The sequence below is a fragment of the Phoxinus phoxinus genome (genome assembly GCF_949152265.1).
Source record: "Phoxinus phoxinus genome assembly, chromosome: 17".
Classification (NCBI taxonomy): domain Eukaryota; kingdom Metazoa; phylum Chordata; class Actinopteri; order Cypriniformes; family Leuciscidae; genus Phoxinus; species Phoxinus phoxinus.
Window position 1 is genome coordinate 6,244,859 of NC_136892.1, and position 27,157 is coordinate 6,272,015.

Here is a 27,157-nt window from a genome sequence, read left to right on the forward strand (position 1 = left end):
GAAGGTGATAAGGTAAAGCTAGCGTAACGATTGCAGACTAAACAAACTGAGCTCATGTTAGCACTCATCTGAAACTATTCATGACAAATGGGACACTCTGCAGTCTAGTCTCAATTGCACAATTAGGGATAAAGTCATGTGTTAAGGAATATTCTAGGTTATTTAATAATGTTTCCTATGGGAAGCATTAGTATTTGAACCCTTAACCTGAAGTATTTCATTTTGGTCCATAATTCAACCACACCGTTTGTGCTGCAAACATGAATTATCATATTTGTGTGCCTTGTTGAGCTGCAGTGTGCTATCACTACTGGAATTGATAACACTTACCATTTTTATTACGAAAATACTTGACTTGGACCAGTAAGCAGCCATAGAACACCCTAGCAACTCCCTAGTAACCACCTTAGCAAAACCTCTGCTTATCAACCTTTGTCTGTGTAAAGTAATATTTTTAACTCATCACATTGCATGTTTAATTTAATATCCACCTTATTCCTGACGATCTCACTGCGTTTTGAATTATGGGTGGCACTTCCGGTTTGGGGAACTTCCATTCAAAAAGGCTGAAACTAATAATTTCAAATCATAAGTTTGCCAAACAAATAAAGCTTATCTGTTAGTTTGACTGGATGAGCTGTCAATTTCCCTTCATGGTTTATTTTCAGGCATCATGAGAATAACATACACTTGGTATTTTAACGTGACATGTTATATACGGCAAGAGCTTTTTTCTGTCGCTGCTTTCTTTTCCTCCTGATCATTTTCTTTTTTCCCTTTGCAATCCGCTGTAAAAGTATGAAAAAGGACAACATATACTGCGCATTTATGGTCTGGTTTCCCGAATTTAATTTACGATATATTCAATTAATAATTCACTGGAATGCGCGAATAATCTCTCGTTATTCTCATCAAACCCTCACGTCTCTTTCCAGGTTTGTTTTCACAGGTAAATGCAATTTATAATCTGTCAAAATGACGGAAATCATTTTGAAATAGTATCACGTAATGCTGAAGTTAATGAACATTTTTGATTAAGGCAACATAAGTTACAGATATATTACAGTGATATTTAACTGTGGAAAGAATCGTGCTTTTGGGGTTATTTGGTCAGTTGAAAGTTCCTTGTTGATGCTTTTACACTTTTAAATTTCCTTTTAATGTTTGATGTTTGAACGGTGAGTAGATAAATGTCGTTTTATGGTGACACTTTCTTAAATTGCGTTCATAGAGCGAGCCTTTTCACTGATTGTTTACAGCGTAACGGAAGTTAAACCCATAATTCGCGCAAAGCATCATGGGGCGCAGGAATAGTGTGGATATGTTTTTTTGTTTGTTTTTACCAGATTTGACTTCTCTAATATTATCCATATATAGCTCACTAAAATATCATGCCAAATATGTTGAAGATGAGCGGACAGGCAGTCAACATTAGGTTTAAAAGAATATAAATAATTACTGGAATATATATATATATATAGGATTATTTAATGTACATTAAATACACAATCAATCTTTTAATTCTGTTTAGAATTGGTGTTTGTGTGAAGCGGCTACACAAGCTTCTGTAATGTGTACTGAATTTGAGCTGTATTGAACTGAGGCCGCAAACATGATTCTAATTCAAATTTGATTTTAAAGAAAAGTAGAATTAAAATAGAATGAAACTTAAAAAAAAAGTAAATGCGTGTTACAGCACTAGAACAAAATTATATATTTAGTTGACTTGTGTACTTACAGTACATTAACCCAAATGTTTCCAACAGTGTTTAAATCCAGAGAAATCGGCTATTTTAACCAGTGTAACGGCTTGTTGTTGCCTATCAATGATTTTTATATCCGCATTATCCTCTTCAGAAACACCAAAGACGCTTTAATATATGATGCGTTTTATTAAGTGAGCAACTGTTTGGACACGTTTGTCCACATAAAACTAATCATTGTTTAATGCTCAACACAAGAATTCATTTGAAACATGATGACTCACTCATTAATACTTCACTCGTTTCATTACTGGATGAATCATCATTTGTGAATGAATCTCTTGAATGAATGATTCAATGACAAATACATTTTTTAACACTCACTTGTCGCCACCTAGTGGCATCAAGATATTTTCAGAAGGTGAGTCACTCTATTTTGATCTCTACTGTAGACATCAGTGTTTATATCCAATCTATAAACTCTTATCCCAGTACTTTGTGATCATTTTAATTATTTTTAACACAGCTGTCGTTTAGGAATGAGATCATGTGAGTGATCGAATCGAGGTCGTTATGTTTTAACGATTAATCGTGCAGCTTTACATGTTGGACTCATGCAATTCCTCTTTTGTTGAATTGTTTAAAATTGCAATTCGGTAAATTGCTTTTCCTGCCATTCCACTTGAAACTCCAGTGGGTGACCGCAATTCAAATTCTAACTCAAGAATCGAAAGCACATTTTTAATTCTGCAATTTGCCTATATTCAATTGAAGAGGTTTTCATTGCAACCGGCGAAAACTTTTAAGTAAATATGTCAGCAATAACATAAACCATTCAGATCAAGAAACAATGTAATTCTGAATTGAATTTATAATGTTTTCTGTTTGCTTTTCTCTTGCGGTTGGCAGGCTTGTGTGTTTAGTTTGGTTGTAAGTGGTCAGAATGTAATCAGGCCGCATGCAGTCCCTGGTTTGAGATTCGTGTTATTGACCCAGTGTGTGTGTGTGTGGCTGTGGAGAGTGGGACGGGCACAGAGCCAGGTGCAGACACCAGTGCCAGCTCAACCATGCGATACACAGCTTTCTGTGCAGGATAAGAGTCGTGTCAGTGCCAGCATGGGGAACAAGCACGTGGCCTGTGCCAGAACCCACTCTCCAATCCAAAGGTTACACATGCTGCTGAGTGAAAGGGTGCGAGAGAGTTTGTACTGTATGTGAGAGAGTGTGTGTGTGAGAGAGAGAACAACTTACAGTTTTACCCCCAGACTTCTGATCGAACATCATCAAGGTCATGCGCTTGGGCTCTCGGTGATAGGAGCAGTAGTACTTCACCCATGTGGACACGAAGGAACCTGATTTGGTAAAGCAAGGAGCCACATGAGAAAAAGACAGTTAGACCACAAGATACAGTACGGTGGATCACAAAGCTCTCCTCCCCGGAGTGTAACCAAACATCTCCTCAGGGGCCAAAATGACACGGAGACTTATTACACTACTTTTTTTTCTTGTCCAGAAATCTTATTAACAGTCTATAATGATAAAATATGATATTTTATATTTACATGTGTGATTTTTTTTTTTATCTCTAAATTATTGAATTTTATTATTTTAATTGAAAATATGCATTTTACATTATTTCACAAAAATAGAAAAGACATCAATCCAGTCCAATTCTAATGGATCTCGCATTGTGTGTCTCTGCTGACCTCTTGTGGGAAAAAAAATACATGAATCTGGATTTTGTGATAATTGCCACTAGAGGGAACTCTATGGGGATTGTAAATAGAGCAAATAAACTTGAATATTAATTTACTACAATTGAAATGTCTCACTAGAAATGACATCAAAAGTGGAACCATTGGTCAAAAACATACATTTACACACAAACTGACCACCAACTGCAACTTTCAGATGCCATCTTAGCTCAACTGTCACAGAACGGAAAACACAGGATTGTGGGATATCTAAGGCAGTGAAGGATACATCTATGCTGCCTTCAAAAATTCGATCAGATGAAGGTATCTCAGATTCTCAGGAGACAGGAAATGGAACTTTTAACAAAATATACTTTAGGTACACTTTATATATCTTGCTTTTTAAGGCCGACATTATACAGAGATCATACTATCCTTACTAATAGTGATATTAAACACATTTTAAGGCTTAATATCAAGAAATGTGCATTGTGCAATAAAGAAGTACTCAAAATACTGTTTAATTATATTTATATCAGTAAATATATTTAGTAAATATATCACTGCACATTTCATTTAAGTCAATCAATCTAATACAATGTTGGCACAGTTATATTTATTTGTTTCAGAACATTTCACTTTGAAACTGCCACGAACCATGCAAAAAACAATGTCATATTTTTTTTGCAAAAATAGGCACACATATTTCATGACCCTGAGTTGCAACAAAGCTCTGTGAATAGTGATACATCATATAGATAACAACAGTTGCCAGCAATATAAAACAACTTTGATAAATACAATACATTTTAGATACTACATATACACAAATGTACAAGTAGTTTGAGAATGCAGGGAGATCAAAGATGGTCAATGACGTCATTCGCAATGCTTCATGGTAGAGCCGTTTTGCCACAATCACTGTGTCCATGCACACTTCTCTGAATGTTGGGTCGCCATTTAGTATTGAGGGTAGTGTAGTTGACTAGTAATTGAAAATTAAACTTAATTAAAAATAAAAATCACACTAACTTCTACAGAGGCCACAAGTCAGTGTGATCAGTTGTGTCTTATAAATAAGAGAAGCTCCACACTTTTCAACTTACGTTTCTCCTGCACAAACAGATATCCCTGCATTGTGTGCGGACTGATGCTCTTGTGTTCGTGTGGGTTTTCCTTCATCTTCTTCATCAAACATTCCACCTCTGACCGTGTACTATCAAACCGGTTCCGAGTCTGAAAGACCACAAAGACAATAAGAAGGTGAATGCTTCAACAGGTATGAAGATTCGAGAATGCTTGTGAAAACTTGCCGCTCACTGTAAAAAAGTGACCGTGATACATGAAACAACTGCGCTGCTTAAATATAACACATAACTGACCAGACTCATTGTGAAGTGGCCGGTTTTATGATGGTTGTAATTTATATTTTGGCAAAAGGACATTGACTGCTCAGATCAGGGGTCAGGTTTGAGTCATGTTGATATCCTGTCCAGTGAACACACACTCATCCCAATGGACTTTACATGGCATGGTGATGTTTCTCATTTGCAAATTATTAAAGGGATAGTTCAACCCCGAAATTAAACTCACCCTTGTGCCGTTCCAAACCTGTTCATCTTCGGAACAAAAATGAAGATCTTTTTGATGAAATCTGAGAGCTTTCTGTCACTCCATTGACAGGTACTCAACAATCACTTTGACTCAAAAAGTTCATAAAGAGATTGTAAAACTAATCCATATGAATTGAGTGCTTTAGTCAAAATTTTCGGAAGAGACTTCGCTTTATATAATGAACAGATTGTGGCTTTTATTCACATATAAACATTGATCAGCGAACATAAACAGAAGTTCAACCAAAACCTGCTTGGCAAGCCAGAAAAAATCTCTTGCTGAAGCTCAAACGTGCTGCGTAACACGAGAATGAACCTCATTGGTTCTTGCAGAAGCTCAAACGTGCTGCGTAACACGAGAATGAACCTCATTGGTTCTTGCGGAAGCTCAAACGTGAAGCGTAACACGAGAATGAACCTCATTGGTTCTTGCTGAAGCTCAAACGTGCTGCGTAACATAAGAATGAACCTCATTGGTTCTTGCTGAAGCTCAAACATGCTGCGTAACACGAGAATGAACCTCATTGGTTCTTGCTGAAGCTCAAACGTGAAGCGTAACACGAGAATGAACCTCATTGGTTCTTGCTGAAGCTCAAACGTGAAGCGTAACACGAGAATGAACCTCATTGGTTCTTGCTGAAGCTCAAACGTGATGCGTAACACGAGAATGAACCTCATTGGTTCTTGCTGAAGCTCAAACGTGCTGCGTAACACGAGAATGAACCTCATTGGTTCTCGCTGAAGCTCAAACGTGAAGCGTAACACGAGAATGAACCTCATTGGTTCTTGCTGAAGCTCAAACGTGATGCCTAACACGAGAATGAACCTCATTGGTTCTTGCTGAAGCTCAAACGTGCTGCGTAACACGAGAATGAACCTCATTGGTTCTTGCTGAAGCTCAAACGTGCTGCGTAACATAAGAATGAACCTCATTGGTTCTTGCTGAAGCTCAAACGTGCTGCGTAACACGAGAATGATCCTCATTGGTTCTTGCTGAAGCTCAAACGTGCTGCGTAACACGAGAGTTAACCTCATTGGTTCTTGCTGAAGCTCAAACGTGCTGCGTAACACGAGAATGATCCTCATTGGTTCTTGCTGAAGCTCAAACGTGCTGCGTAACACGAGAATGAACCTCATTGGTTCTTGTAGAAGCTCAAACGTCCTCCGTAACACGAGAATTAACCTCATTGGTTCTCACATGTCAAGCAAACATGCTTGAGCTTCCGTTTACCACAACTGGTGTGTGAGTTGATTAATGTTTATATGTGAATAAAAGCTTAAATTCACTCTGTTTATCATATAAAGTGAGTCTCTTCAGAAAATTTGGACTAAACCGCTCAATTCATATGGCTTAGTTTTACAATCTTTTTATGAACTTTTTGAAGTGTCAAAGTGATAGTTGTACAGCTGTCAATGGAGGAACAGGAAGCTCTTAAATTTCATAAAAAAAAATCTTCATTTGTGTTCCGTAGATTAAACGTGCGACATGAGGGTGAGTAATTAATGACAGAATTGTCAATTTTGGGTGAACTATCCCTTTAATGCACTAAGGCTATAAACTGAACTAATTCTGCTTTTTTTAAATGTGTAATATCAACATCTGTGAGGGTCTGTTGTAAGAAATGGACTCACATTTTGAATGCTGATAGTGAGGTCTGTCTTGAAATGGTTGAAGTCTTTGGCCAGTTCGTACCCATGATGATAATATGTAAATAGACCCTGTAGAAAAGACAGCAACTACACACAACAACAAAGAGGAAAGCAGCTGTCGTGAAGAGGAAATACAAAATCATTTAAAGATGTATAATTGCAATTATATTTAGCAAATTTAATTTCAGTCCAAATTTTTAAGAGCTTTACTAACAAAAAAGTACCAGACAGTACCATCCCAGCAAACATTTGTCCGACGTCGCGTCGCGTCCCTGGCCAAAAATCGCGGTAGGACATCATAAATCAGTAAAAATATGTAACACAGAACAGATAACCTCAAAGACGTCCGTTCAACTTTCACTTTGGAACTATTTTTCAACCATGACGGGACGTGTCGGAGGGACGGTCATTACACGTGTCCAAACATTCGTGTCCAAATGTTTGCTGGGATGGGATACCATGTTTTCGGCAGTGCTATTGTATCTTTGAAGAACCACTGCAATAAAATGAGATGAGGTTTTACCGGCTCCACAAACTCAAACATTTTCCTTTCCTGAACTTCCTGCACTTTGAAGACATATTCCAGTGAGACCTCATAGAAGTGCTGCCTCACGTGGTCCACCTGGTTATCCGCCTGTGGGGAAATGCGTTTAGAAAATCAGGCAGAATACACAACTGAAATCCACATGAAATCAAATTGGGGGTTTGTGGCTTTTAGTCCCTTAACAGTATGCAAAAGGGTCATTTCAGTCTACATAGATTGGCATTGAGAGCAGTACATACTTCATGAAGGTGTGCTTCCTTCTTCTTGGCAGACAGGCTGAGATGTTTCTCCACCACTGCACAATACTTCTCGGTCTCTTTATCATATTTCTTTTTGGCCTCCTAAGGGATAAAAAACACAAACGCTTGAGTCAACTCAAACAGACAACAGCTATAAAGTTAGACTATATGAGGATACTTGCATACTGTACATATTCATTTTAAATTGAATATATTTGACATTTTGAAAGCAGTTAAGTCGTTTCTGTTTGAAGTGTATGCATTCACTTTAATTAAACTATATCAAGTAGCGCGTTTGGGGTGGATGCTGAAGTTGCTCTTGACTGTGATTAGACAGATAACCTAAATGTCTCTGTTCTCCAACCCTTGTGAAGAAGAAGTGCGCTTCAAACATTTTAAGTATAGTTTTAAACTAAATTAATTAAATAAAAGGCCACTAAAGAGTGCTTAAAGAGAGTCATTTCATGATTATTTTTTTAAAGTGCACTCTTTAATAGTATACGATTAAACGGTTTACTTAAAGTACATTTTAAACCATTATGTTTTAGTCATGCTTTTGTGACTGATGAGGATGTAGTCAATCCACAAGTGTGACAGAATGAACAATGAAATAATCTTTAAAGGGGGGGTACAATGGTGTTTCATATATTCAGAGTTGTTTACAGTGTTAAAGAGATGGATTCTCATGCTAATAATGGCCAAAGTTTGAAAAGTTATTTTGAACGAATAACAGAGAATTTCTGTGCTGAAAATCATACTTCCGGATTGCAACACGTTTCGGCTGGTTTTTTTCTATCGTAGATCTAATGACGTAGACCAGAGTGGAACTCCTTATATGAGCATTGCTCTCGGAAAAGCGCGTTCACGCACACGTCGACCAGAGGAGAGAAAGACCGCGCTCATCGGCGCATAGACATCATATATCTCTATATAATATCTATGCATCGACGCGCTACTACCGGAAATCATCATCAGCAGCGCTAAATAGGAATGGTTGATGTCAAGAATGTCTCCAAAAAAGTGTGTTTTTTTACCTTGTTCAGCTTCCCAAAGAACCCAGTGTGGAACAGTGGATGCAGTTTGTATTTCCGGGACAGCAAAGGAGTGTGGCAAGTGCGGTTTTGTGTTCTGGTCATTTCAGTGACGAATGTTTTATTAACAAGGCCCAGGTCGTCGCTGGATTTGCAAACCAAATACTATATATATATATAGTAATATGGCCTACCGCACCACGATCGATAATAAGCAAACCTTCCCGCGCGCTCCCGCTTGACTCTATAGCTCCGCCCACGCCCAGAATCAAGGACCTCGGCTTTTTCCGGATAGAATCGGAAAGCTGTATTTTTATTTTATAAATATGATGAAACTAAAGACTTTTTGGAGATATGAAAGACGCACGATTACTCTATAGGTACTCAAGATTAACATGAGATTGACTGAAACTAAGTATTTTACCCCCCCCTTTAATAAACACAAAGAGCATAAAACCCTACACACAAACCATTAAAGCGGAACACAAAACGGAGAAAACTGAAGGCTTAAATACACAGAGGGAATGATCAACAGAACAAGAAACAGGTGTGAAACTAATCAGAAACCATGACAACTAATGATGAACTAGATTAGAAACTAGGGATGCACCGAATCCAGGATTCGGATTCGGCCGAATACTGTTTTTTTTTAAAAGGGGTTCAGTTTCTGCCGAACCTTAGAATTTTTTTCCACCGAACCAAACCCTAGGCTTGCAATACGCGCCGATGGTCGACGTCACGCGCCGTTGATTACGGGAAAGTGTCTACGTAGTGTAACGCGTGTGTCAGGAAGAAAAATAGGGATACCGGTAACTCACAGCTAAAGTTATAGCAGAGGCCAGACATACTCATTGTTAACCTTTCCTGCTTCTGTCTCCTAACCGTGGTTGGGAGAGACAGGGGAGATCCGTCTTCTCCAGGGCCAGAAGTTTTCCTCCCGGGGTTAATTCCCTAAACTTCACGCTGTTTAGTGTGATGGTAGCATACAAAAACAAAGAGGCCGTCTTGCCGAAGAGTTTGGGTGTCTTTATTTTTCTAGCTGCACTGGAATACACTTCACATAGCTAACTACCTGCACTGGTCACCGTATCATTCCCACACCACTCTCATCCGCTGTTTCGCGGGCGTCATACAGGGGGGAGGGGCGCATCTCGGACACACGCACTCACTCACTCTCATTCACACACACTGAGCTGTCCTAAACTAAACACACTGGAGGCACATCCCACAACATCATGGAGGCGATTGGCATCTTACAACTCGCACTTTATTCCCCAATCGAACTCATGTAACTGTCACACGTTCTATCATCCACAGCGTTACTTAATAAAATAAGATAAAAATTAGCATCAAACAGAAATAACCCACATACATGGGGTATCGAGGCGCATACAATACAATGTAGACTGCCGACAGTTCAACAGGGAGCGCACAGCTCTTAAAGGGGCCACACCTTATTTCCACTTGTTACAGTAGTGGACCGTTCGAATGTCGTAGGCTGTGAGAAAGTGAAAATGGAACTCGTGAGCAGAAAAAAAGTGTTGTTTGGCAGTACTTTCAGTCAAAAGAAGGCAATTCAAGTCGAGCTACATGTTCAATTTGCAATGACGATTTGTCTCTCGTGGTGGCAAGGACCCTAAAACAATATACAACATCACTGCTGTTAAAATGCATAATGTTGCTTATTCTTTTTCTTTTTTTAAACAGTTAAAATAAAATAAAATGAAAAATCCACTGCTGTGGACGTTGTTTACTTCATTGATGTGTTTACTGTGTTAATGGACTGAGGATGGGAGTAGGATTTGGTATTCGGTTTCGGATTCAGCAGAATCTTAACCAGTGGATTCGGTATTCGGCCGAACCCCAAAAATCTGGATTTGGTGCATCCCTATTAGAAACACAGGCAAACCAGTGACAAAAATAACAATAGCTGCATCCCAATTTGCCTTATACTATGCCCTAAATGTATTGCATTTGTATTCTGATAAATGTACTTTCAACACAGTTTGGCATTCAATTTTAATTTTTAATTTTTTTTTAAGAGAAATGCACAACCTGTTATGTATCAAATTAAGCAGATTAATTGTATCTTTTTATTTTCATCACGAGCACTATAATAAGTGCTTACGCAACATAACCAACAGATGGCAGTGCTGTTTAAAACGTTAAGGCAGTTTCTTAGAAACACTTCTGCATTTGCTCGGCCCACATGGATTCTCCACATGTTGACTCTGTAACATTAATCATAAATGACCAATTTGCCTTTGAACAGGGTCCTTCTTCAACGGCATTGATACATTGTGACGTGATGGCGGGAGTTCAGAGACACAATAAGCCTATGAATACCATAACAGCCTAAAGTGGTTTGACTTTGAACAGGAACTTTTACTCTCACCTTTGCAGCTGCAATCTGCTCCTTTCTGAAGCGCTCCAGCGGCAAGATCAACACATCATTGGCATTTTCAATCTGAAGAGACACAAGTCGCAGAGTTCCTTTCATTACTTGCATCCAAAACTGACATTTCAGTCAACATTTACTCACCATATTCACCACTCCATCATTTTCTTCAGTGAAAGCACAGTTATTATATAGCCATATAGTTTGTTTTAGTAATTTTAGGAAAATGCACATTCACTCCTGTGCAGTAGAGGGCGCAGCTCAAACAAACCTTTCAGATGTGCTGGACCACAGAAGAATAGGATGCAGATATTGCAAATTTGATGTTTTCCTAGTCATTTTTGCTTATTCGTATGGTTGCATTGGATCATCAAAAGTCAGCAGCAAAGACATTGGTTAATGAGATTAAAGTGAGATTAAATACATAAAATATGTGTGTAATTTGACATGTTTAATTATTGCAGGTTTGCATTTCACTGTTTTTATTCATGTTGAGGAATACTGAATCTATTTTTGTGCGAGTGAGATGAGTAAATGCATGCTCACATTTAGTCTAGAACTACAATATCCATCATATGCGTCAAGTTCAAGGGTTATTAGTCTTTCGCTGTAAATCGATACGTACGGCCGTTTGCTGGAAGTTATTTTAGTCGATAGAGTTTTAAATATGGATATTTTTCACGAACACGTCGCTTCACTTCAGAAGACCTTTATTAACCCCCAGAGACGTGTGGAGCACTTTAATCATGGATGGATGCGCTTTGATGGACTTCCAAAGACATACAGCCATTCACTGCCATTATAAAGGTTGGAAGAGCCAGGACATGTTTTAATATAACTCCGATTGTATTCGTCTGAAAGAAGAATGTCATACACACCTGATGACATCAGGATGAGTAAATCATGGGCTAATTTTCTTTTTTATTTAAATTTTTCATGGTGTAAGCATGCATCAGCAAGTTGCAACTTTGCTTGGAAACTGTAAACCAGCTACACAGTATCTAACAAGTGTGAAAAAACAAAATCACATCCATAAGCTCACAAAGCTACCTATATACCTAGAGTATTGTTGGACCCGTCTCACATCCTCCATACGGAATATGAGCTCTTGCCTTCTGGCAGAAGATACAGAATCCCTAAAACTAAATTGAACCGTTTTAAATACTCCTTTGTACCAGTTTCCATCAAAATTTTAAATCAAAATTTTTAAATAGATTTATACGATCTGTAATAGATAGGCCTGAGAAGTGTGCAATAACTTGGTGTTCAGTATTTATAACGTGTGTTTCTTTTTTTTGTTTCTTGTCTGTAATGGCAGTTGCTTCTATGCACTACGCACTTTGGAGTCCATGACAAATTTCCCCTAGGGGACAATAAAGTATATTCTATTCTATTCTATTCTAATGTGACAGTTAGCAAGGTACAAAGTAATTTTTTATCTGCTTCGTGTCAGATTTTGTCATTAGCACCATGGTATCAATGCTATAGCAGAATCTCTCTCTCTCTCTCTCTCTCTCTCTCTCTCTCTCTCTCTCTCTCTCTCTCTCTCTCTCTCTCTCTCTCTCTCTCTCTATAATCATACTGTCCAACGTTCTATATTGAACGGAACTGGTTTGGTACAACATAGGGGTAAGTTTCATTTTTGAATGAACTATTCCTTTCAAATATTAGTGATGATAAGCATAATGATAATGAAGCTGATGATGATGATGAAGAAGAAACCAGCTCACCATTCGTGTTCTCTCATCTTCCAGGTTCTGTAAGACTCCAGCAAACTCCTGTAGTGATTTAGCTTTGAAAGAAAACATATGAGACTGGTGACCCCACACACAACATCTTAGCCATATTATGTTCATTTGCATCTACAAGCCCTGAAGTCATTTGTCATTTTATAATTCACCACAGAAACCAGGACATCAGGTTTGTGTTCATATGTACAGTATGTGTGACAACCATGAGAAGGTGACAACACAGATCTACCATACGTTTAGTGCTCTTACAAAATACCAGTGGCCAAATACCAACATTTCTGAAAAGACTGTGTTTAACACTAGAAAAACAAACGGGAGAAAAAACAGGGGGAAAAAAGGATTTTTTAGAGTTAAAGTTATAGAGTTATAAAAGAAAGAGTTATTTTTTTTCCCTGAAAATAACCACATGTTTGTATCTGTGCCTAGGTGAAAATAAATAAATAAATAATAATAATAATAAATACAACTAGATTTATGTTTTTTCATGCAAAGTACTTATTACAGAAATATGTATACTTTAAAATAAGTTTAATTGTGAACTGAATGTAATGTTTTCAGAAACTTGCAAAATGCTTGTCATTTGCATTTAAATGACAATTTATAATTTATATGCAGTTATTACATGGCTTGGTTAAATTCGAATGTAGAATGCTAAGTATAACACACCGTTGCCAAGAAAAACAGAGTGTTGCCATGGACACGGTGTTCTTTAACGGAAGCAATACAATCGTTTTTAAAAGAAATGTATCGGGGTCCCGATCAGCCTGTCGGGGTTGTATTCGCTATAACAACCGCCTCGCTATACATTATCCCTTACTTAGTTGCTTAAGAGTGCTTTTTAACCCACTTAAGAAGGATTTAAGTACATCTTTTAAAGTGTACAGCCGAATGTACAGACATTTATGGTCAAATAAAATATACTTAATGTCATGTATCTAAATATATTGTAATTACACATTTATAATGATGACGTAGCAATTTAGCACATGTAAAATCTATTAACTATAAATGTAATATCAAATAACACGCTAGAGTTAAAATCATACTCCGCTACTTTGTATGTGCTTTAGTATGTTAGTAAGACATCAAAATACGTGTACTTTAAATTTAAAACATACAAAAGATTATTCGAACATAATGATTTAAAATTACTTTAAAGTCAAACTTTTAATATGAATTTTTTTTGAAGTACACTACATGTATTTATTGTATTTATATGATTTTTATATGTATTCATTTATTGCATATTCGATATTCGACCTAAAAGGTTTTAGGGCAGTATTTGCATGCTGCTATGCTAAGTCAAAAAAAAAAAATACCAAAAAATCCCTAGATACTGATTAGGTCCTTACTTCAGTGCAAGTCTGGTTGATTTTTATTTTATTTTCGCCTGTTTTAAATTGTCTGAATGGAACTGATGCATTATATGACATTCCTGTCTGCAGCAAACATGCATGTCTAACTATGTGCAGAATAGCACTGATGCTTGCCTTTCATTGCTTGGCACTAGTATATCGAAACTAAAACCTCATCAAATCTCTCAAGATACTCAACCTCAGACATGCACTGGATGCATTTACTAAGAAAACTCCAGAGTCCAGATATAATAAAGTGGGCTCTGCTGTGGCCTACGGTTTTAATGTTCAACTTCATAAAGAACAATGTCAACAGAAAGCAAGAGACTGCAGGACTGCAAGGCTGCAATTGAAGATGAGATCAGAAGAAAGGCAAGTCCATACTTGTTCCTTCTTCAGATTTAGCCGAGCAGGATTTCAGCAAGTTTCCATGTGAGGTGCCAGGACTTACAGAAAGCCACAAAAATTCCCACAGGTTCCAACACTTAAGTCTTTGATGCCACACCGTCAAGTGAAATTATGGCAAATGCATAAAAGTTGAGCTTAGTTTAATTGTGGCTCGATGAAATGGTCATGTGGATGGCGCTCAGTAAAATCTGTCTATTTGAGTTAAAAGCTGGTAATGAATATATTGTGTAAGAACTGGAGTGAAATCAGATGGCCATGGATCAGTTGGTACTCAACCGATTCTCTTTAGAGAAACAATGATGAAGCTGGTGCTTTTAAGGGTGAGTTCATAGATCACATATGCTTTCTACAAATGTTCTATGTATAATAGCATACAGTACATTGACATTTTGTTGGGGTTTAAAACTGATGATGATACTTTGGTTTCATGCTAAAGCTGTTTTTTTTTTCTTCATTACACTGACCTTAAAGGAACACTCCACTTTTTTTGGAAATAGGCTCATTTTCCAACTCCCCTAGAGTTAAACATGAGTTTTACCGTTTTCAAATCCATTCAGCCGATTTCCGGGTCTGGCGGTAGCACTTTTAGCATAATAATAATATGTTTATTTTATATAGCGCCTTTCTGAAGACTTAAGGTCGCTTTACAATAAATTAGAAAAACACATGACATAGAAACATGACATAAAAACATGACATAGAAACTGTGAAGGTACATATAGAATCAGAACATAGAGTCAGGGGTCGGGGAAACAAGTGACAAAAAGATATGTTTTAATGTGGGTTTTGAAGTCATGTAGAGATGAGAGATTACGGATGTGTTGGGGTAGCGGTGCAAAATGCCCTTCCACCAAACGATGCTAGTTTGTGCCGTGGGATCGTCAACAGACCGGTATCAGAAGATCTTTTTGTGCGAACAGGGGAGTATATGGATGAAATCAGAAATATACTGTAGTTGGGGGCAAGACCATGGAGTGCTTTGAATGTAATAAGGAGTATCGTGTACTGAATGCGATAGCGAATGGGTAACCAATGTAGACTGCGTAAAATCGGAGTAATGTGGGAAGATTTCTTTGAGTGAGTGAGGACTCTGGAGGACTCAGAGTTCTGAATATATTGAATTTTATTTAATGATGAATTGGGTAAGCCAAAGAAAAGTGAATTGCAATAGTCAAGCCGTGAACTGATGAAACCGTGAACTAGGGTCTCAGCATCACTGATGTTAAGAAAAGGACGTAACATAAGCGTGCAATATTGCGAAGGTGGAAGAAGGCAGACTTAATGAGCGAGGAGATGTGAGGAAGGAAGGAAGGAAGGAAAGAGAGGAATCAAAGATTATACCCAGGTTGTTGACAGTGGTGGAAGGTTGAACCAGAACTCCAGCAATATTGACATTGTCAACACAGACACGGGATGTAGTTTCTGTACATACATAGCTTACATACATAAGCATAGCTTAGCATAGATCATTGAATCTGATTAGACCGTTAGCATCTCTCTCAAACAAATGACCAAAGAGTTTCGATATTTTTCCTATTTAAAGCTTGACTCTTCTGTAGTTGCGATTTTCTAGGTCAATATTACTAGGAACTATCTCATTCCTGCGTAATAATCAAGGAACTGCTGCCGTACCATGAGTGCAGCAGCGCAATGATATTACAAACTTAGTGGAAGTTACCGAACTGGGGACTATTTTCAGGCGCTGCGTCATTGCGCCTACTGGTACGGCAGCACAGTTCCTTGAGTATTACGCAGGAATGAGAGTATACTTCCTAGCCATATCAATCACAACTTTTCATTTTCTGTCAGTCTTAGTACACGATGTAACTACAGAAGAGTCATGCTTTAAATAGGAAAAATATCGAAACTCTTTGGTCATTTTTTTGAGAGAGATGCTAACGGTTTAATCAGATGCAATGATCTATGCTAAGCTATGCTAAAAGTGCTTTACTGTTTGAAAACAGTAAAACTCAACTGTTTATCTCTAGGGGAGTTGGAAAATGAGCCTATTTCCAAAAAAAGTGTTGTGTTCCTTAACAACAACATTAGAGAAGAAGCAATAGTGACCTTACCAATGCATATCTCATCATCTGTTTCTGCATCACCAATGCACTGGAATTTAAACTCGTTCAGCGACTCTGCAAACTTTCTCTTTGCTGTGGACAAATCTGCAAAAGATGTGATAAAGAGATGTGTTAAAAGAATACGAGAATAGCACAAGGTGACAAAACCACAAATTGTCAGTCAACTGAGAGACATGTACTTGACTTTGGAAACTTTGTGCTGCCTGGGCCTTTCAAGACATAAGACTGACAAAGTGAGTGAGAGTTCTGTGAGGGAATAAGAAAAAGAGACTACAAGGGGAAAATGTCCAAGAAAGAAAGCTAAGACAGAATGAGCCCAAAAGACCCTAAAAATAAATACTGTTTGTCATGGAATGAGAATTTGGCTGCTCAGATCAGCTTATAAATCGAAGACAGGCCCCTCGGTTTTAGATTGTCATAACTATGGAAAAATTCTTCTTTAAAATAGCAAACAAAAGAAAAACTCGCACGCAAATGAGCCGAGCTAGACATCAACGTCTGTAGCACTTTTTAGTTAAATCCTTTGAGGTAAATCGCATATACTTTAACAATAATTCATTATATTTGGTTATCTATTTTGAAAATTGCAAACAAGTTCTATAGAATAAATGATCTATAGTAATCTATAGATGTCCAAAATCAATGATTAATCACTTGGATAAAATGATAGGAATATGTATTCAATTGCTGCCGGTTGCATAAACCGCTTACAAGTTAGGCTAGACATAAAAAAAATGTTTTTAAGAGCGTTCATAAATTTATTCAATCAGTTACATAAAAGCGTAGATTGGCCTTATCTGATACCGAAAAGTAAGACTGGTTTCCCCTTGACTAACTGATAGTGAGTCATACTAGATAAGACACTGTCTTAACATAATGGCTTGATAGTATTCACATAATGGAAGACAGCTGCTGTTAATGAAAAGTGTATATAGATTAAACATATTGAAACTATTGAACAATTGAAAATATGCTGAAATGTTTGAAAAAATTAAAGTACATTTTATTTACTATTATCAGATTATGACTAAAAGTTTTGAAAATGTACAACTTGCTCGTGGTTCCAAGCCAATAAAAATAATAATAAATAAATAAATAAACGTCCTGTAGCTCCACTAAAGGATTTGTCTTGGCAGCTCTTTTCAAAAGAATGGATCACTCACCGAGATGTGAGCCAAACATTCTGCATGTGACTGTCAAAGTGCCAACATCAAAAGCACATTTTGGGCAAATGTAATTCCCTGTGTGTAAACTCTCTCAAATACAAATGACATAAGTAATAATAATCAACTCAGTTGTAAGTTTGCCAGCACACAAATTCCTTAGGACATACATTTACATCTTGTGAAACAAATTGACCCAGTTCTTCACGGAAAGAAATGCGACTCTGTTTGGCTTACCGAGCTACAAGGTTACAAGCCGTTTTAAAATGCATGAACAAAACTGTAAAATTGTTAAATCTGCATGAATCTCTAATAAAAAAAAATCCCACCAATTACCAGTCAAGTTATGACATCTCATGGGTATATTCAAAAGCATAGTCGTTTTTGCTTTGGCATCAATAAAAATGTAATTTCATTAACTAGTATTGGGATCGACTGCTGATTTTGGTAAAGTGACAACGCTACTTTCCAACAATCTTCCACTTGGTATCTACGGAGTTATTTTAGCACTCGGGAATCCAAAAATGAATTGTTAAGTAGCAACTGGCGCTAAAAATAATCAGTTTCTATTGACATCCACAAGCTTTTTCCTCCACATGTCCTCCAAGAACACAGAATTCCCCACAATTTGTCTCCTCCAGTGTGCCCTGCTTCCTGCCTTCTGCCCAGCGACACAATGCATGTCCAAGCGCCCGGAAGGAATGCACACGTACAGTTGAGTATGTACGCACAAACACTCGCAAATACAAGCCAACAAGACAGGAAATCAAATAAAAAGATGCAGCATTTTTTGTTTCCAAAGGCTCCAGTGGAATGCTGCTCACGCTGAGCTGTCGGTGCACCCGAAAACTTTAGTTGAAATGTTGCTTGCTTGCAAAATAAATTTCCTCTACGGTTTAGAGGCATTTTTAATCTAAACTAGCCATGCCATGTCATGAAAAGGTCCATTTCATTTTCACAAGAGACTTCTTAGTCCTCTTAATGAAACCTTTTTCAGTTTTTTTCCTACATGTTTTCACCACATGGCTTCTTTTGGTCACACCACATAAAAGTTTTTCAAATATTTTAAAGGGATAGTTCACCCAACATTTTTAATTCTGTCATCATTTACTCACCCTCAAGTCGTCCCAAACCTGTTTACATTTCTTTTCTTCTGCTGAACACAAAATAAGATATTTTGAAGAATGTCGGTAACCAGACAGTTGATGTAACCCATTGACTTCCATAGTTTGGAGGGGAAAAAATATTATGGAAGTCAATTAGGTCCATCAACTGTTTGGTTACCGACATTCTTCAAAATATATTCTTTTGTGTTTAGAGGAAGAAAAGAAATGTATACAGGTTTGGAACAACTTTAGGGTGAGTAAATGACAGAATAAAAAATAAATATCTGAACTATCCCTTTAACGAAACTGCTTATTCCCCCTATAAAATAATAATACTAATTTATTCCAAACAAGTATTTTCTTTTCCAGAATTATTTTCTTTTAATGAAGATTTTTTTACTGAAATATATCAGCACACTTGAGCCACCCAGCTTTTTTTTTACTTTACAATCCCCTAAACTATTTAAATGAATAAAAAAGATAAATGTTCACCACAGAATAGTTATATTCAAGTTCATTGAATAGCATTTTATCTTATATAATGTATTCAAAAACACATTCAAATGTTTTTTTTTATTGCATAAAAACACTAAAACATCATACACAGAAAAAAAAAATAGTTGGAGTGATTCGTGTATTCTTTACACACAAGTAGCAATAACATTTGAATGTGGTTGTGACCCCCAAAACCTGAAGTGTGAACATGTCCACAGTGACAGTGAAGTGAGAAAATGGAAACACTTAAAACGATGTAATCTGGCCTTGTTTGGAAAGTGTCCTGCACTGGGAGGAGACAGATCGCTGCTGGATACCAGCTGCTGTCTACAGGGAGCTCCCATTTCTGTGAGGGAGGATCGGCCCTCCCAAATCCTTCATCATCCCTCATCAACTTTTTCGGATGTTCCTGAACATGTGCATTTTTTTAATCTCTCAAATGAGTTGAATGAATCATACAAATACTTAAAGATGAGCTCAAGGTTTTTAACTAAAACCAGCAACAGTACAAAACTAAAAACTAAAACAGTACAAAAGTATCTAGATCCCACAGATGCAATGCATTTATCTGAGAAAACTGAATCTCGCTTTCCTAGAATCTCTCTCTGGAGTGTCTGGAGGTGTGATCCAGTTTAGTGAATCGTTTGGTTTCTTTGTTTTGCCCACGATTATTTAGCTCCAGTGTAGTCTCAGGGTACGTTTACACGACAGCGATATGGTTAAAACATGAGAAGTTCTTCCTTTGAGTTTTTCTCGTACAGATGACACCATTGTCCAAACGATCCCCATTCACACGGACCCGCGGAACGACTAAAAACGCTGTATTCTGCTGCCAGACCATTAGATGGCGATGTAACACTATAGACTGAACACTTAATACACATGTGCATGACGTCGTCGTCTTCAGAGACTCACGTTTTTGTTGTTTGCACGGAGACCGTTTTCAAAAACTTGCACTTTGAAACCCATTTTCAAAAGTTTGCGTTTTCAAGAACCCAAAACGGCTTTGCAGAGCAAATGAACGGCCAAAAAGCATAAAAAGTTTTGTGTTTTTAGTTGAAAATGGTGTCGTGTAAACAGCCGACAGTTGGCTGAAAGTCTGATGCATAAGGAACGCAAAATGGTAAACACTTTGGGATTTTTGAAGTCGTCATCTGATTGGTGGAATTCTACAGGATTTTTGGGAAGTCGTGTGTGTCAACTGTGACAATGAGTGCTTATCAGGATCAACTAAATGCTGGATTTTCACAAGTATGGGAAGTTTGAGGCACCATTGTTGCAGTAAACTTAGTGGATGCAAGCCGGTCTGTTATCGTAGGGACATCAACTTTAAATGTTCACGCCCCTAAACATGATGCAGAACAAAACAAACTGTCAGACTAACGGCAGAAGGGCTGGCTACGCTAGACTAGCTTCAGTGTAGTTAGCTTTTTTGCTAATAGGGCAGCTAGCTCCTTTATCAAATGGGTGGCTCGTAGTTTAAATACATGAAATTATAAGTATCTTGAAGCTTAGTGAACTGCAGGTTCTCACCAACATACAATATTTCTCATGCTACCCAACATTTCTGCAATGCAACTGTCTGCATCGTAACCTGGAAGTGTTTTGTAATGCTAACAGAAAGATGTCATGAACAGAGCCATTGGTTGAGGTCCAGGAGCACATAACTCAGCCTCAGCCAAGGAAAGGAGTGTAATTTGTTTCTCAAGACCATTACGGAAGACACTTAGCAGCCACTTTGTACAACCCACTAGCTTTGTTAAACATGTGTGTTATGTATTCAGAAACTAGATGCTAACCTAAAAAACACAAACTTTCTGAGGGAGATCTGTGTTGTAACACTGCACAATGTGTTATTGTTATTGTTTAAAAAAAGACTACTTATTACGGAAAAAGTGAGAAATGAATGCAATGTTTTCGGAAAATGTTATTTACAATTAAATTAAAATGTATTATTGTATAAAATGATGTGCAAATATATCAATGCAATTGGTTTAACTTAAGAGTGTTTTATTATTATTAAGTTTTATAAGTTAGTATAGGACTTAAGTATACAACAGGTGAAACTCGAAAAATTAGAATATGGTCCAAAAGTTAATTTATTTCAGTAATTCAACTTAAAAGGTGAAACTAATATATTATATAGACTCATTACATGCAAAGTGAATTATTTCAAGCCTTTATTTGTAATTTTTTATGATTATGGCTTACAGCTTTAAAAACCTTTTCACAATATTATCATTTTGAATTTGGGATATTCATAAGCTGTAAGCCATACAAATAAAGGCTTGAAATATCTCACTTTTGCATGTAATGAGTCTATATAATATATTAGTTTCACCTTTTAAGTTGAATTACGGAAATAAATTAACTTTTGTGCGATATTCTAATTGTTCGAGTTGCCCTGTATGTAGTAATTTCATAAATACTTATTTTGTCTTTGAAATATGGATAAAGTGTACAGCCGACACACTGTACACAACGAAGACTGTACTGGCAAACATTTATGATAAACTAAAACATAATTAGGCTACATAATTTCTACTGAAATGTATATGTCATGTTTGAAATATATTTGTATTATAATGATGAACTTGCAATTCAGTTTTATTTCAATGATACCATATTATCTGACTGAAAGTACAGATTAATTGAATATGCTTTTTAAGATTTGAAGTACATTACACGTGCACATTCAAAACAATTCCAGAGGGTTCTCATTTGAATTGAGAGCGACAGTGGAAATTATCAACGAATAATGTAGATGTTGGTCTATTCCTCACATTAAGCAGAAGACTTAAGATTTTTTTTTAAATACTTAACTTGGCAGCCAAGTTAAATACATATTTTCATATAATAATATATAATATAATAATAAATAAACAATAACCAATTATGTGGGCATTTTTTTGCCACCTATTTGCATTTTTTCTGATACTCATAGAGGGAAAAAACGTCACATCTAGAGCATTATATCTGATAAAAGCCTTTGTGACGGAGGCCAGTGAAGACCTGGAAGACACATCTCTCCAGATGGTCCAAACGGCAGAGCTTCCATTACACACAGCACTTTACCAGCAGGGAGCTGTACTGGGCCACACAGCGAGAGCTAGTCAGAAGCCAAAGTCGACTCAGCAAAACACAGCCACATCACAGTTGAACACACACACATTATAATGTTCAGTGAGATATTTTACTTGGAACAAATCAATTAAGATATAATTTGAAGAAGATGCAGATATGCATTCAAGTTCATTCATTCATTCATAACAAAACAAACACATTCTGACATATGGACCATAACAGGGTTGTCAAAGACCAAACATGTTGCATGTACAAATGGGAATTTGCATAAACAAAGGAGAAATAAACATTAAGTCATACTTATAATGAAGTCATTGCGATAGATCACACTGTTAAGGATAAATGTCTATTTCAAATCTACAACAAACAAAAAACGACTGCACAAGATGAACAACAATATTAGTAACTTTGCAATCTAACTGATACTCTGAGGTGAATGTCAACTAGAAACATCTGGGCCATCTTTACATGTAATACACTTTGCATAAGGCTATTGAGAATTAAGGGGATTTTTCTTTTGATTTTGGGATGAAATATCTATATTTCTTGACAGCTTACACCACACTCTAGCCTCGGTGTGCACATTACAAAGTTTATACAGCTTTAGCTTATTGTTTTAGCACACAAAATGAGATATCTTTTTGAAACAAGGCCAATTTTGCATTTTTAAAATCAACACATTTGTCGACAACACCGTAAACAAACATGGAGACAGATGAGCAGTTGCTCAACGAATGAAGGCCTGCAGTTTCACTCCACTTCCTCTAATTGACCTCTGAGGAATTGCCTCTTGTTGTTTTTGGGTCAATTTCAGGGCACTGCAATTTCTGCTCATTTAGTTTAGTCAGCAAGATAAGATGAAAGCTGCAGCCATCTGGGATTTGTGTGGCCGCTGTGCTGAGTGACGCTTGCAGATGAAGTACAGTTACAGCAGTGTTAGCAACTCAATGAGCATGAAATGACTTGTTAACCCTCCAGAAACGGACGCTGGAATACATTTCCTCCATTTGCAGGCCTCAAGGCAAAAACAAAAAAGTCAGATGAAATACATCTTGTGTTTTCTCTGCTGTAGTAACATGCGTACAGGAAGTGGATTTTGATGGAGTACCGATGGACCATGAATGTGGATTTCCAACACTGATGCACACGTCCTTCAGAGAGGAGGACGGTGGTATGCCACAGGAAAGGGAAATGAATAATAGGGTAGGAAGTGAGTTACAACCGGATACTTAATCCCTGCAATGTCAGCAAATACACATGAATCACTGCAACAAACTCACTAAAGGCCCTGTACCACTAACAGACTCAAACCAACACTATGTTGGTAAGAGATGTCAACAACTGCAAAACAACTTATTTTGTTGGCGGTTCGTCTGCCTCCAATATTACCCTACATTGCATAGTTGTTTCTTCAGGGTTTGCTATATATGTTTGTTTTTTAGCATGTGAAGTGCAAAATGCATCTGGTAGTGCAGTTATTCCTAAACGAGGAATAAAAAACTTTAAGAAAATATCTTTTCTGATCTACTCACTGATCAAGTTGTGAGCTGTGAACACGTGACAAAAAAATTAGCAATATTTTTTCATAACTCATAATCATCCATTAATAATATTATGTTACATAGAAGTAGAATTACACTAGACATGTAGAAATCTCAAAAGTAGTAGTCCGTGCAGAAAGTGAGGCAAAGACTATAGAATAACACAAGACTCGTCTCTCGTATTGTTTTAAATGGGGAAAAGGGCAACGCTAAATAGGGCGGAATAAGTCCCGCCTCCTAAATAAGAGCCAATCGCCGATTGGTAAAGTCATCGCATCACTGCAGCTGCCGTTAGAAGCTCCGGTTCCTATAGAAACAGTCAGACGTGCGCTTACACTGCGCATGAGCACGATCCAACCTGACAAATGTTGTTTTCTGTCATGATTCGAGTGTTTAGAAACAACATTTATGAGACAGTCGTTATCAGATTTCATTGGTGATTTCAAAAATGAAATTTAATCATAAGCTTGGCGAACAGTTTTGGAGAATTTGATGGTTCCCCATTCAAAGAGAGGGTTAGATGTATGCCCGAGAGGCGTTTCAAAGATGGCCGCCGAGTGAAATGACTTGCCTTAAAGGGACTTGAGTGAGGTCAGTGCTAAAATGGAAAATTGCTCGTTGGAAAAATGTGCCTGTAACGACAATTAAAATGTCTTAAGTTTTCATGCCAGACATTATGAACCAACATTTGCATAATCCCTTTGTCCACCATACACTGAATGGCTGATGCAACATTAATAATTCATAGCATATGCATATGATCAAAACATTGTCTTTGGTCATATTGGTTCTGTGTCATTCTTTTGCCCTCTTTCTTTACTCTCTGTGGAAAGATGCTCTGCAAATATACTGTCTACACACGAAATATTGGTTGGAATGACATTTACAAGGTGTTATATACAGTATTGCATTTTCTAAAAAATACATATTTAAATTATTACACTTTACTCTTGAGTTGACTGAGGCAGAATGATCTTAATATGGAGAATGAATAACAAACCTTTTACAATCATATTGTGAATACAACTGGTCTTAGTGCAAATTAAATTTATGTTGTTGTAATTCCTCTTCCATTCAAATGATTCAATGTTTATCATTCTTCTTATCACACTCTAGCATATTCCTTTACTGTCAGCCAGTTTAACTGTCTGCTGTCTGGCTGATGCTCTCACTCTCTGAGCCTGCCTCTGCCTCATCTTCAATGGAAGTATGAGACAATTCATTTAACATTATACAGTATAAATCTATATTATATATGGTACTATGCTACTTCTCATTTTTGAAAATGTATAGTATATTACTTTTTTAAATCATGTATACTATTGATATGGTCTTAATAAAATATTATAAATATGATGTATGTAATATCTTACTAGTATCAAGACAATTGATTATAATGGGAAATATAGGCTACCTTACAACTTTCTGCTAAATATTCTATATGATGATTTACCCGCTGACATGCTGGAGCTTTGACTCCATGTATGCAATGTTGAACTGGCTTTAGCAGCTTTCTCTCTCTCTCCGTCCTCTTTTTTGTGAAGGCATTGTTTGTTTGTTTTGTCTACAAAGTGTGCCGATAACAACAAATTTGGTGTCATTTATAGATCAGATTGGGTGAAATAATTGTATTAGTCAAGAATTATAATTATCTTCCATGTGGATATTTTGCACAAGTTGTAAGCAAGATTAGAAGACCCGGAGATAAACATTACCGGAAGTCTGTCAGAATTACTACAGGCGACAGAAATACAAAAACAACCACCAGATTACTAATTCCGCGGATCAACCACTGTCTGTAATGTGGATTGTAATTTGTAATCTACCTGTCAATGGGACGACGTTCTGTAACCTCCATACCACTCTCCAGAGAGCACAGACTGGGGAGTCAGCGGGGAAACACAGAGCGGATTAGCAGAAATAATATAATTTTCCATTAATCCTGTGTTTGCGTCTCTCTTGTATTTACTACTACATGACATGCGCAAATTGGCGGGCTAAAGAGGCAATGATGTAAAATAAGGCACTGATTCGCTGCAGAGGAGGTCTTTTGTTGCAGTATTACATCATACTGTAAAAAAGGGGCGACAGTGGCTCAGTGGTTCATGTAGATTGTCTACAAACCGGAAGGTTGGTGGTTCAATCCCCGGTTCCACCTGACCAAGTGTCGAGGTGTCCTTGAGCAAGACACCTAACCCCAGCTGCTCCCGACGAGCTGGATCGCCTTGCATGGCTGACACCGCTGTCGGTGTATGAATGCGTGAGTGAATGGGTGAATGTGAGGCAATATTGTAAAGCGCTTTGGTGGCCATTGGGTCTGTGAAAGCGCTATATAAATGCAGTCCATTTACCAAAAAATCCAAAACCAGTCATTTTAGAAGCTTGGTTTTTATAAAAGCTGTTACTAACAAAGAAGTTTCGAATTCTGAAACTCGCAGGACATTTCTATAGTGCAATGACCTTTTACATGTCAAAAGATCAAGGAAACTTTCATTTCTCAATTCCTGACCCCTTTAAAGACCGCATTTTCAATTAGATCCTCACCTCAACTGTTCTTGCCTACATGTGACAGAATAACCAACCACAATGGATCTATCAGTGGCACAAACCCTCCTCCTCACCCAGGGGGATTGTTCCCTCGAGAACCACAGGCGTGACATCATTGACTACCCCTGTGATTGCCTCTGTGTGTGTTTTTTTGTGCTAGACTCAAACCACCCACAAAGGCACGACTGCCCAACGATAGTCCACAAGGGCTCTTTAGTGTGTGGGTATTCCTTCAATGTGGATCTCATTTCACAGTAAGTGAGGAGGAGAATTTGAGACCCTGAGTGCCCACGTGTGTCATGGACCTTCAGCCAGCCGCCATGTCTGTCCTGGAGCCAGCGCTTATTGACCTGTCCTACCAGGAGTTAGATCCTACCCTGAAAACCACCTCTAAAGTGTTCCTCCTCTGTTAGTCCCATCCGGCTTGTTAGACTCTATAATTTTGTCCGGTTTCTTGGCCCTTCCTTCTCCACTGGTTCTGCCAGCCATGCGAACTCCCTGGTTCCATCCAGTTCCCTGGCTCCTCCTCATCCTCCTGCTCTACCGGCTCTTCTCAGCCACCATGGCCTTGGGAGTTGTGGAATTGGGAACAGATCTGACCCTTCTGCTCCACCTTGGCGCTCTGAGCCCATGATTTTTCCTCGGCCTTCCGATCCTGCAGCTCAACCATTGTTTGTTGATCACTTGGTTCGACCGTAGTCTGTCTTTCCTCTGGTTCCAACGGGCTCTCTTGTCCCACTGTCTCTCCTTG

General features: G+C 37.7%; 1 protein-coding gene across 4 annotated transcripts in view; it reads right to left on the reverse strand.

Annotated features, from left to right (window-relative positions):
* Positions 1–27,157, reverse strand: part of LOC306984307 (rho GTPase-activating protein 26-like) — a gene marked incomplete at its 5' end in the record, with an annotated part of 106,506 nt that overhangs the window by 50,472 nt on the left and 28,877 nt on the right. For all 4 annotated transcript variants that reach the window (XM_079585535.1, XM_079585533.1, XM_079585534.1 and 1 more), the window contains 8 exons: positions 2,955–3,055; positions 4,504–4,633; positions 6,643–6,747; positions 7,184–7,294; positions 7,444–7,545; positions 10,870–10,941; positions 12,603–12,664; positions 16,459–16,554. In XM_079585535.1, coding sequence (XP_079441661.1) covers positions 2,955–3,055; positions 4,504–4,633; positions 6,643–6,747; positions 7,184–7,294; positions 7,444–7,545; positions 10,870–10,941; positions 12,603–12,664; positions 16,459–16,554 — 779 coding nt within the window. The remainder of the gene's footprint in view (positions 1–2,954; positions 3,056–4,503; positions 4,634–6,642; positions 6,748–7,183; positions 7,295–7,443; positions 7,546–10,869; positions 10,942–12,602; positions 12,665–16,458; positions 16,555–27,157) is intronic.